Genomic DNA, 12,796 nt, shown 5'->3' with positions numbered 1-12,796 from the left:
TTACAACAGTATGATCAATAATGTGTTACAACAGTATGATCAATAATGTGTAACAACAGTATGATCAATAATGTGTTACAACAGTATGATCAATAATGTGTTACAACAGTATGATCAATAATGTGTGACAACAGTATGATCAATAATGTGTGACAACAGTATGATCAATAATGTGTTACAACAGTATTATCAATAATGTGTTACAACAGTATGATCAATAATGTGTTACAACAGTATGATCAATAATGTGTTACAACAGTATGATCAATGTGTTACAACAGTATGATCAATAATGTGTGACAACAGTATGATCAATAATGTGTTACAACAGTATGATCAATAATGTGTTACAACAGTATGATCAATGTGTTACAACAGTATGATCAATAATGTGTGACAACAGTATGATCAATAATGTGTTATAGTATCATGTGGGGAGCACTTGTCTTCTGTAATAAAACAAAGTGTCTAAAACTAAAGCTTTAATTAATTACTCTTGCTTTTAAACATATTATTCTTTGGAATGTGAATGTTATTAAAAATATTCAATATATACTAAAATGTAGATTTAACAGATTATTGCTATGTTAACTAGAACTGTCGGCAGGATGGCTGACTAATACCCCCGCAATCTGCACGAGTCAATAGTGAATTGGAACTGTTAATTAGAGGCTAACTAAGATATCCTGTGCATGCCGATATTTCTGAAATTCAGAATGTCTGAAATATGTGTTGTTCAAAATAAAGAGAATTCAGTGACCAGTTGCCATAGCAACCATAATTTTGAGAAAAAGAAAGTGGCATGCATATCTACACATGGTCCTCTATATTTGTGTGAAGTTTCATTGAAATCAGGCCCTTCGGTTTAGGAGGAGTTGTCCGGACAAACTTAAAGTTATGGTTCTTATCGGAAAACCTGTTTATAGTGACCAGTTGCCATAGCAACCATAATTTTGAGAAAAAGAAGTGGCATGCACATCTACACATGATCATTAATATTTGTGTGAAGTTTCATTGGAATCGGCCCTTCGGTTTAGGAGGAGTTGTTTTTCATTTCATAGCAAATATACAGCTGCTATCAAATTGATCTTAGTACCTAAATAAAAAGATCATTGTGGATGGTGACGGCAGTATTTCATATAAACTGATAAACTAATATAAACATATGATAATAACATGCATATATATCTAAGTGGCTCTGTTTTTTATCACAACATGTCGATACAATAGAGATGCATGCATCTAAGGGAGACCACTCACAATCACTCGAACCCTATGGCGGGTAGTGGCACGCTCTGATGCTGTCGACTGGACACAACAAAACATTACCTGGTTTTAGTTAGTATATAGACATCATTTACACAAAAATATGAAAGAAACAAACCCTGCTACTTACAATGTACTAAAAACATATATACTTGTCCCTGAATCTGAGGAACTTCTTATATCCAGAAATTATTATCATATCTTAGGCACTAATATTTTACACCACATGCATATTGCACAAATAAAATTACGAAGATTTACTTAATACCAACAGCATACAGTTTTTGGAATAGATTTTATAAAAAAAAATTATAATAAGGTGAAGATGTGTATCAAAATGAACAGGAGCTAAAAGCATACAATCTTTAACATTGAAAAATATAAAATATGAAATTCTCAACCTGATCCATAACAAGAGGTCAAATAGGCCTGTATTGCTCACCGGCAAACAATACAACTTTAAAGTTTATCTCTGTGATTAATGTGGCTGCTAATTACAGGTAATATAAACTCAATACCTCTCCCATTTCAATATGCAAGTAGACTACATGTATTCATTTTGACAAATTTCGTTGTCTTCAACACAGCATATCCCTGGCCTATATCACGAACCCAGCTTATTAAATTAAGAAAATATTAAACACACTAGACACCTGTGATCTAGAAAGTAAGGGGTAAGTCATTGTTGTTCATTTTAACAAACTTAGTTACCCTTCATTGCAGGATGCTACTGACTCAATACCAATATCTGTACCTATTGTTTATTGAGAAAAAGTTGTTTTAAAGATTTTAGCACAATTGACCCTTGTGACCTTGAATGTAGGTCAAGGTCATTCACTTTGGACACTCTCATGATCAGTAGCCCTTCATCCTTTTATCTTACAGGCCCAATATCAGGCTTGTGAGCATTATGGTTATAGAGAATTTATTTAAAGGTTTTGGCATAATTGACTCATATGACCTTGAATATAGTTCAAGGTCATTCATATGAACAAACTTGGTAGCCCTTTATCCCAGCACACTACATGCCTGATATCAGGTCTTGGCCTTTTGGATTTGAAAAGTAGTTGTTTAAATGGAAAAGTTTATGCCAGACAGACATCGGACACTGCACCACAGCATGGGGTCACTAAGTCCCTTTGGTCAGGTGATCTAATAACTCTATCTGATGAGTGTCATATACCCTGGTATCTCAAAAACACATTTTAATAAAGCAGTTCTTCACCCTTACCAGGAAAGATGGAGTGGGTTTAGCTCTGTGTCTCTCAAAGTCCAGTTTACCATCCTCTTCACTGATGATGTTGTTCCAGATTTCTTTTGTCTTGTCTGACTTTTCAGGATTTGCACAGGCGAACTGTATCCTGGAAGCTTCCATCAGCCTCTCCTGTCATAAACAGAAAGATTATATATCAATCATGATGCTTTCCATGCAAAATACTTCAAAAATTGATATTTATCAAAATTTTATTCCTCCATTTCTTCTTTCTAAATTGATAAAAAAAAAGCTTCACAAACAAATGAGAAGTATCTACTCACCTCGGCCTTCCTCCTATTAACATCCCTATTCCTCTTAAGGATGTCAAACTCTTCAGGATCGTCGTACAAAGATCGGGGCGGTGACTTATGTTTTTGAAGTTTGGGAATCTGTGAACGTAATTGTTGTTACATGTATATCATATATATATATATGTCTTCAGCTTAGTTTGTTATATACCATCTTCTAACTAAACACAAGATTAAATCTGTTCTCATAATATTCTACATATACTTATTAGTATGTATAATTCCATATATACTTATTAGTATGTATAATGCCATTCCTCTGTCATTAACAATACCTTAATTTAGTTCACAAATATAATGGATTTATTCACTTGACCAGTGAAATAACTAACATTCATTATAAATTTTTAGATCAATTTAAAACTGTTTACAAGCTTAAACTTTGTAGCATGTGGTCTAATAATTTTTTTCTATCAATAAAATCATTTCAAATGAAGAAAAAAAAAAACAAGAACAAATACCACTGGTACTTGTTATAAAGTTACAATTCAGACAGCTATAGATATATAATTGTACCATTGCTACTACATGTAGTTACATAGTTACAAATCAGACAGCTGATTGTACCACTGGTACTAGTTATAGTTACAATTCAGACAGCTATAGATATATAATTGTACCATTGCTACTACATGTAGTTACATAGTTACAAATCAGACAGCTAATTGTACCACTGGTACTAGTTATAGTTACAATTCAGACAGCTAATTGTACTACAGGTACTAGTTATATAGTTACAATTCAGACAGTTAATTGTACCATTAGTACTAGTTACATAGTTACAATTCAGACAGCTGGTCATACATACCGGTTCTGGTATTGGTATATTACCACTGGTCATACATACCGGTTCTGGTATCGGTATATTACCACTGGTCATACATACCGGTTCTGGTATCGGTATATTACCACTGGTCATACATACCGGTTCTGGTATTGGTATATTACCACTGGTCATACATACCGGTTCTGGTATTGGTATATTACCACTGGTCATATATACCGGTTCTGGTATCGGTATATTACCACTGGTCATACATACCGGTTCTGGTATCGGTATATATTACCACTGGTCATACATACTGGTTCTGGTATCGGTATATTACCACTGGTCATACATACCGGTTCTGGTATTGGTATATTACCACTGGTTATACATACCGGTTCTGGTATCGGTATATTACCACTGGTCATACATACCGGTTCTGGTATCAGTATATTACCACTGGTCATACATACCGGTTCTGGTATCGGTATATTACCACTGGTCATACATACCAGTTCTGGTATCGGTATATTACCACTGGTTATACATACCGGTTCTGGTATCGGTATACTTCTTGGTCTGGGCTGTGTGATGTCAAAGGGCTTGGTTTCTGAAACATCACAATATTGATTTGGTTTCTTTTCACATCTTTCTCAAACTACTTGTAAAAAAATAATTGAAGTTTTCAATTCAAGTGTTCCCTTCTTATAGCATTTCACAAAATTATTTAACGAACATATTTACATTAGCACACCAGGAGCCACTAACTTGATCTTGAAATGATTTTTTGATATTTGTTGTTTTTTAAATATGTGACATGGAAGGGAGATGTGACCATAAAGGTCTTGTGTCAGGGAGGTGCCTGGAACAGCTATTGTTGAAAATCAAGAATATTTATCATTTTTAAAAAATCAACATAAAAATTGTCCTCTAAAAAAGACATTGAGAAATAGGTTGTATGCCTTTTTATTTCAAAATTGCAATCGGAAATACTAATTATTTTTAAACCATACCAGTTTTAGGTGTGGTCCTGCGACGAGGTTTCAGTTTGTTGTCTATTTTGGCCTTCATGTGAGATAACATTTCTTGAAGTTCTGGCATCCATCTGTAAAATAAACTTGGAAGTCAAGATGGGTTCATCTACAAACAAACCATATACCATACTGCTTCCTGTTTTAGTATCGGACTAAAAACTCACGTCAATTTTATAAAAACTAGTTCATAAAGATGACTTGGCTGAAGCTCTTTTATTACCAAATTCAAAAATTAAATAAGGGATAAACTGGATAAATATACAAATGTACATAGCACATCCATTGACTACCTGTTTCATTTGAGTAAAATAGAAGAAAAGATACTCAATCAAATGTTAACAGTTGATCTATTCAATACACTGTTATTCAATTAATTCTGTTTTCAGCAATGAAGACCACAAAACTAATAATTTCAACTCTAGACACAGATTTTTTTGAAAGGTCACAAAATTAAGTTCCAAATACTGTTTGTGTACAAAAAACACAGTCTGTTTATTATATCTCTCAAACTGATGAATCTTATTACAAAAAACTAAGATTAAGACTGCAACTTGATAACAGAAACAAAAACATTCCTGACAACTGTTTACAAAGTCTCCACACACTCAATATCACTTCTTCATAACGCTGAAATTATGTACATTTTATATCACGGCCTGCATTAGCCTATTTACCATATTCCTGTTTGTCAGTTCATGTACATTTTATATCACGGCCTGCATTAGCCTATTTACCATATTCCTGTTTGTCAGTTCATGTAAATTTTGCTATAAAACATGTCTAGCTGACGTGACATTTACGTGAAAAATACGAGAATGGCTCGAGGACATGCACAGGTAAAGGAAGGATCTGTCACTTGTTTACATTTTAAAGGAGGTTTTGTAGCCACAGTGAGCATATTGTTTCAGGTTTCCACGGAATATATGATACACAGTTTTAATTAACTTGATGTTTATAAACTAAAATCACGTGGATCACGATGTAAACCTTTATGTTGTATAATGTGTGTCCTACATCTATGGACACTGCTCTTAAAACTTACCTTTGTATCGGAGACAGGACACTTGTCTGTACAAATGTGTGTTGTAAAACTTACCTTTGTATTGGAGACAGGACACTCCTCTGTACAAATGTGTGTTGTAAAACTTAGCTCTGTATTGGAGACAGGACACTCCTCTGTACAAATGTGTGTTGTAAAATTTACCTTTGTATTGGAGACAGGACACTCCTCTGTACAAATGTGTGTTGTAAAACGTACCTTTGTATTGGAGACAGGACACTCCTCTGTACAAATGTGTGTTGTAAAACGTACCTTTGTATTGGAGACAGGACACTCCTCTGTACAAATGTGTGTTGTAAAACGTACCTTTGTATTGGAGACAGGACACTCGTCTGTACAAATGTGTGTTGTAAAACGTACCTTTGTATTGGAGACAGGACACTCCTCTGTACAAATGTGTGTTGTAAAACGTACCTTTGTATTGGAGACAGGACACTCCTCTGTACAAATGTGTGTTGTAAAACTTACCTTTGTATTGGAGACAGGACACTCGTCTGTACAAATGTGTGTTGTAAAACTTAGCTCTGTATCGGAGACAGGACACTTGTCTGTACAAATGTGTGTTGTAATTAAAACTTACCTTTGTATTGGAGATAGGACACTCCTCTGTACAAATGTGTGTTCATAAAACTTCTCCCAACCATCCTTCATCCATGTGATTAAGTTCCTCTCATTCAGGCAAAAATTTAGAAACTGCAGAGAAAAAGGTTATTGAATGGTATAACACCGATACAGCTGTAGTTACTTAAAAGCTTAAAAGTGTTAACTTTTGGATCAAAAGAAACGGACTCCACGGTTTATACAAAAGTTTATATTGGTTTACCAACTTGTAGTTTAGCTTGAAAAGTCACCATATCATATTTTGAGAAATAAAAACTTTCCTAAATCCAGATCAGTCAATTTAAAATCTTCCATTAATGACATATGTCAGCATTGAAATTCTGGATTATACTGGCGTCTTGATAAAATCTGGAAGTTTGTGCCTTAATTATCTTAAAAACAATTAAGAGCTCCTCAAGCAGGAGCATGATACACCCATCACTGGAAAAGCTACCACAGGAAAATGCATCGCTAAGCAATGAAACACAAGCCAAAAACCTGTAGTATATGTTAAACATAATTGCTTCTAGTTGTATTGTATAATTTAAAAACTTCTTGCATTTTCTATACCATGTCCACATTTGGCAATAAAAAGGACATAACTATGATAAAAATAATCGTGAAATTCCATAATACAAACTCGCTTGAGCTATTGTGCTATAGAATATTTGTAGCAATTAAGGTTCATAAAAATCTGTTGATAAAAAAGGCCAAATATCATTGATCACCTGTCAAATTGATGTATGGGTTATAGCAAACATCAGTGATCGAAATACAAAATTAACATCAAGCATGTGCTTAAAAAGAGATCCAAAATTTATGGATACCAATATTAAGATACACTTTTTATATACATTTATTTGGAGTATCTTTGTATCAATAACAGTTATAAATATTGTTACATAGATGAGACACCTTGAAACATGAGTATGGTCAGTACACTGCCTAATGACAATCACCTGAACTCGAATAAAATAAAAAAAGATAGTGTGTACTTTAATTTCCACTTCAAAATTATCAACAATTTTATTGTGAGAGCAGCAATCAATAATTGCTAGGTGAAAAATTAAAAAGATTACCCTGACTTATTCAATTTATCATGTTGTACAAAATGTACCTCAGGTTGGCTTCTTTGATCATCCAAATCTCATTTATTTGATTTCCTTGACTCACATTTAGTAAAAACTTCAATTCTTTTTTTCATATTTCAACAAACTCTGAATGAACACACTGAACACATGTTGAACATGCATTCTCCACTTGTTTTGACGATCTATAAAAATGTGGCTTATATACAATATACAAATAAAGCCTATACTGTTAATGTGACTTACTCTATACATCTTGTTGATATCCTGAGCGCTAACGAATTTCCTAAAGTGTGCAACACCCAACTCGTCCAGCCTAAAGAACACCAGGTAACTGGTCACTACAAAAACAAAAACAAAACAATGTTTATTTTAAACAGGGACCAACAAACGAGAGTGGAAAAAGTTTTTTTTTTCTGAATTATCACCTTTCCTGATTTGACCAATCAAAACACTGCTTAAAATGACACTGGGGAAAGTTTACAAGCTGACCCATATATTTTGCTATAAAAGTGTAATAAACAGAATATCCAACAGTATCTTCAGTAATACCAAATATATTTTGCTCGTATGGCTAACATTTTGATGATTTTCACTCGTGATGATATCCTCTGACACTGTTAGATATCCTCTATTTAACTTTATTTTTAATTAAAAGGGTTCTGATTTTTCCACAGTTTTAGCCTTTCATTAAAGTAGAACTAATTTTGAGCACATTATGGAGATGTACCCAATGAGTAAATTTTCTGATTTTGCAAATTGTTTTTGATTTAGATTACTCTTTGTAATAAGTTGGCTTAATCCTCAATTTCCAGGTGAAACCAGCAGGTTGTAGGTGAATTTATATTACTGTAGTAACTCTAATGTTAAAAGCAAATTTAAAGGAAACTTTCTGTAATCTCCTCTTGCTCAAATATTACCTATGTATAAGTTTTCTTCTGACCGAAGCATATTTTTCCCATCTTTAACAAAGAATCCATCTGTAATCACTTTCATGAGATCCCAGTAGCGGACACAGTTAGAAAAAACTTCCACTATAAATGTTTGGTCACCATCATCATATATCTGAAACAAGAACACAACAAATCAAGGTCAAATGAATGTTTGGCATTAAGGTGAGAGGATACCAAACTAATGTTCAATGATAATAACAGGTTTATGAATCTTCAAGGGCATGTAGTCATAAATTGTCAAAGATAAACTTACTTTTATGGAAACCAATTGTAACATGAGGGGGAAAATGCAACAACCAGACTGGAACTTGCATCTTTGACTTTGAACCTAGATTGATACTCTAATCATTTGAACTACCTGGCCATCCACGCTCAGCTCAGTCAAGTTCCACTATACAATTTTGTTTTTTTGACAACTCCCTAATCATGCATTAAGTTCCTTAGTTTGAATTTTCATGGAATTTGTTTCATAAAATGAATAATTGCAGTTAACCAAACATGTTTTTTTAACAGTTTATAGATAGTTCAAACACACTGAGTAACATTGTACTACAGCAATTTACAAGTATCCGAGTAAAACAGGATACCGACATACATGTATATCAATTAATGGACCTGTAAGATTGTCTGTGGTCTGGTGCTACATTACTTTCAACACATGTGAGTTAAACTAACTGTATAAGTAAAAGTTAATTATGACAAATTGAAATCAGTATTGTATCCAATCAATGAATCATAAAAAATATACACATTTTATGTGGGTCATTTTTCAAAGAAAGCAATCAGGTCACATCAAAGAATACAAAATGATCTACTTAGTTGGTACTTGCCTTTTGTTGCTTTAGGTATTTGTTAACATGTTCTTCGACTGATTGCATATCCCTATTGTATGTGTCCAGCACACGAACCGCATGAACCAGCAGCTGACCATGACTCAGACTGGCCATATTTGAATTAGGAATCACACCAACAAATCTGGAATTAGACATACAAATCAAAGTCCAAGAAATATTCTCAGAGCCAGCATTTAGTTCAAAAATATTTGAAAAGTACATTTATATGATTTCATCTACACCAATAATCACAATGGCAAATAGAAAACCTGTAAAATTCACACGTAAATAGAACTCTACATTAGACTGACACCAGCCCTAGAAATTCTGACAGATAACCAGACATTTAAGATTATCTGTCAGAATGACCATATCTGGTATCAGGGCCAGGGGGGGGGGGGGGACTTGGGATAACATCAACATATACTGAATCACCAGTACTAGCCTCATCTGCCAATGCACTCAATATATATTGATTCGGCCTACAGAGTATATAATCAATTCAAAATATAATTAAATTATTGACTGGCTGTTTGAACATGTGTACTATGTCACTGGAGAAGCACAATCCTAAGGTCGGCTCCTGCACAGGAAGACTATGATAATGGGTGTAGACTAAGTCACAAGGGCTCAGTTTTTGCATTTTAAGTAACATTTGACATCAGTTAACAATCACAACATTATAAATCAAGTATTCATATACATTCTGAAACCTTATAAAAATCAGGGTTATCGATGAAGTGGTTATTAACTGATATCATTAATATGTTACTTAAAATCCCGAAACCGACCCCTGTGATTACAATAATAACTATATATTTAGATTTCTAGCAATGAATTTAGGCTTATTGACAATACTAACACAAAATATCATCGACATACACATAAACACATAACATTCATAAAATTGTTAAGATCGATTGTATACTTCGTACTTGTCCGAAGGGTTCTGATGTTAATATCGCCTTTCAAGTAGTAAGATCGTCAGAAAATCCGGACTAACTTTGTACATGACCTGTGGCAGCCTTCGTCACAGTACAATGTATAATTTATTATTTATCCTTTATTTTGTAATCACCTGTGCTGTTTTAATAGTTGTAGAGGAAGACAAACAGTATTTCAATTTTGTCATTTACACCTGAACTTTTCAAAGCATACATTACCTACCTAAACTGTAACTTAAAATCGAGATGTTTGATCTTTCAACCGTGTGCCGCCATATTGCATTTCACGTCGTCACGGCAACAAAAAACACCTCTTTGTCTTTTAGACGCTTTACAAATTACTGTAAGAAAAAAACATAATGTTTACACCAATTGTATTACATCGTAAATAAATCAAGACTTTAAAGAATATCAATATGCTGACGGTAAATATTTTTAATCAGAGTGTTAATTCCTAATAATTCAGCACAATGACTTTTTTTCTTCTAAACATTTATACGACTTGGATGCATTATAAGAAAACGATCGGAACCGGAGAGTAAAATAACCGGAACATAGTTGTATGTAATATTCAATATTAACGAAGATGTCTATTTATCATACATTAATAACAACATGTTTTGATACAGACTACAAAATGTTTAATGCACCTGTAATCTGTTGTACTTCACGGTATATATTTCAAGTGTTCTAACCCATTACTCATACGACATTTTATTTGGGAGTTTTAAAGTACTTGTTTGCCAGACATTTTTTCACATCTTACACAGCCGGCTTTGTGGTGTTTGAATATGTGACAACTCATGCATACGCTTTTAAAGTTAACGTAATTTATTTCGACGGGAATTGAATTGTTGTAAAAGAATTTTTTTTATTTATTTAACTGATTTTGATTTGTTATTGGTCTTTGAATGTATATTCATAAATGTGTCTCACTAAAATGACGTAATTTACGCTGTGTTTCGACATTTTTATTTATTAATTTAAATCTAAGACACATCTACCCCTCCAAAGGCGTTATTTATTGTCGAAAATGCAATGGCGTAATGGCGTATTAATTAATATAGGTCTCTGGGAGTAGCCAGATGTACATATGAACTCCCATACTCCTCATTGGTTTTTCTGACGTACGTTTAAATTACTAACAAAAACTATTTTAAAGTACTTAAGTTACATGTAATTCTCGTTCTTTGAAGGTGGCACTGAAAACACTGTAAATTATTAATTAGATTAGTGGGTGTACACAGAGACATATATAGAAAACACTGTATAAACTATTAATTAGATTAGTGGGTGTAAACAGTCTATATATGTCTCTGGTGTACAGTACCTGAACAGTACATTAAACATATACAGGTATAAATCAATAAAAACTACAACAGACACCATGAACTATTTTTAAAAAAACCAATAAAGTGATTATATACATAAATGTGACAAGCCGCGAGACTACGCCCCTAAAATGTGTGTAAGCCATGGACACCAAACAACTGCCACTTCCTTCCAGTAAAGAAAAGGGCGAAGAACAGAGAATAAACAACACCGATTTCCATACCGGACAGGGTCCGCATTATACAGATGAACAGATGTAAAAGGGAAAAGGAAATAGGAGCAGGATTAGTTTTATATTCAACCCACATAGTGAGAGCTTCACCGACATGATGATGTCTGTGGACCGCTATTGATGATGGCGCAGATCCCTCTATGATCGGATGGCACCTCTATAGTCGGGTGGCACAGTACCTCTATGATTTGGTGGCGCAGTACCTCTATGATTTGGTGGCACAGTACCTGTATGGTCGGGTGGCACAGTATTTCTATGATTTCGTGGCGCAGTACCGGTATGGTCGGGTGGCACAGTATTTCTATGATTTCGTGGCGCAGTACCGGTATGGTCGGGTGGCACAGTACCTCTATGATTTGGTGGCGCAGTACCGGTATGGTCGGGTGGCACAGTACCTCTATGATTTGGTGGCGCAGTACCGGTATGGTCGGGTGGCACTGTACCTCTATGGTTTGGTGGCGCAGTACCTCTATGATTTGGTGGCACAGTACCTCTATGATTTGGTGGCGCAGTACCGGTATGGTCGGGTGGCACAGTACCTCTATGATTTGGTGGCGCAGTACCGGTATGGTCGGGTGGCACAGTACTTCTATGATTTGGTGGCGCAGTACCAGTATGGTTGGGTGGCACAGTACTTCTATGATTTGGTGGCACAGTACCTCTATGATTTGGTGGCACAGTATCTCTATGATTTGGTGGCGCAGTACCGGTATGGTCGGGTGGCACATTACTTCTCTGATTTGGTGGCACAGTACATCTATGATTTGGTGGCGCAGTACCGGTATGGTCGGGTGGCACAGTACCTCTATGATTACGTGGCGCAGTACCGGTATGGTCGGGTGGCACAGTATTCTCTGATTTGGTGGCGCAGTACCGGTATGGTCGGGTGGCACAGTACCTCTATGATTTGGTGGCGCAGTACCGGTATGGTCGGGTGGCACAGTACTTCTATGATTTGGTGGCGCAGTACCAGTATGGTTGGGTGGCACAGTACTTCTATGATTTGGTGGCGCAGTACCGGTTTGGTCGGGTGGCACAGTACCTCTATGATTTGGTGGCGCAGTACCAGTATGGTCGGGTGGCACGGTACCTCTATGATTTGGTGGCACAGTACCTCTATGATTT

The 12,796-nt window shown here is 35.1% G+C and overlaps 1 protein-coding gene across 3 annotated transcripts in view; it reads right to left on the bottom strand.

Moving 5' to 3' along the window:
- Positions 1-10,415, bottom strand: part of LOC117339174 (cilia- and flagella-associated protein 99-like) — a 30,677-nt gene extending 20,262 nt beyond the window's left edge. Inside the window, exons 1-10 of one of the 3 annotated variants that reach the window (XM_033900613.1) lie at positions 10,331-10,415; positions 9,161-9,305; positions 8,298-8,442; positions 7,624-7,718; positions 6,270-6,382; positions 4,609-4,700; positions 4,147-4,205; positions 2,803-2,910; positions 2,498-2,650; positions 1,261-1,308 (exon numbers count right to left, since the gene is read on the bottom strand). In XM_033900613.1, coding sequence (XP_033756504.1) covers positions 1,261-1,308; positions 2,498-2,650; positions 2,803-2,910; positions 4,147-4,205; positions 4,609-4,700; positions 6,270-6,382; positions 7,624-7,718; positions 8,298-8,442; positions 9,161-9,277 — 930 coding nt within the window. In that variant the 5' untranslated portion in view covers positions 9,278-9,305; positions 10,331-10,415. Of the gene's footprint in view, positions 1-1,260; positions 1,309-2,497; positions 2,651-2,802; positions 2,911-4,146; positions 4,206-4,608; positions 4,701-6,269; positions 6,383-7,623; positions 7,719-8,297; positions 8,443-9,160; positions 9,306-10,326 lie in introns of all 3 variants that reach the window. The other 2 variants (XM_033900615.1, XM_033900616.1) reach the window with 2 other exon arrangements.
- Positions 10,416-12,796: the final 2,381 nt, after the last annotated feature.

Source organism: Pecten maximus, chromosome 12 (genome assembly GCF_902652985.1).
Source record: "Pecten maximus chromosome 12, xPecMax1.1, whole genome shotgun sequence".
NCBI classification, from domain to species: Eukaryota; Metazoa; Mollusca; class Bivalvia; order Pectinida; family Pectinidae; genus Pecten; species Pecten maximus.
The sequence above is the reverse complement of the archived record's forward strand: the minus strand, read 5'-3'. Positions and strand labels throughout refer to the sequence as shown.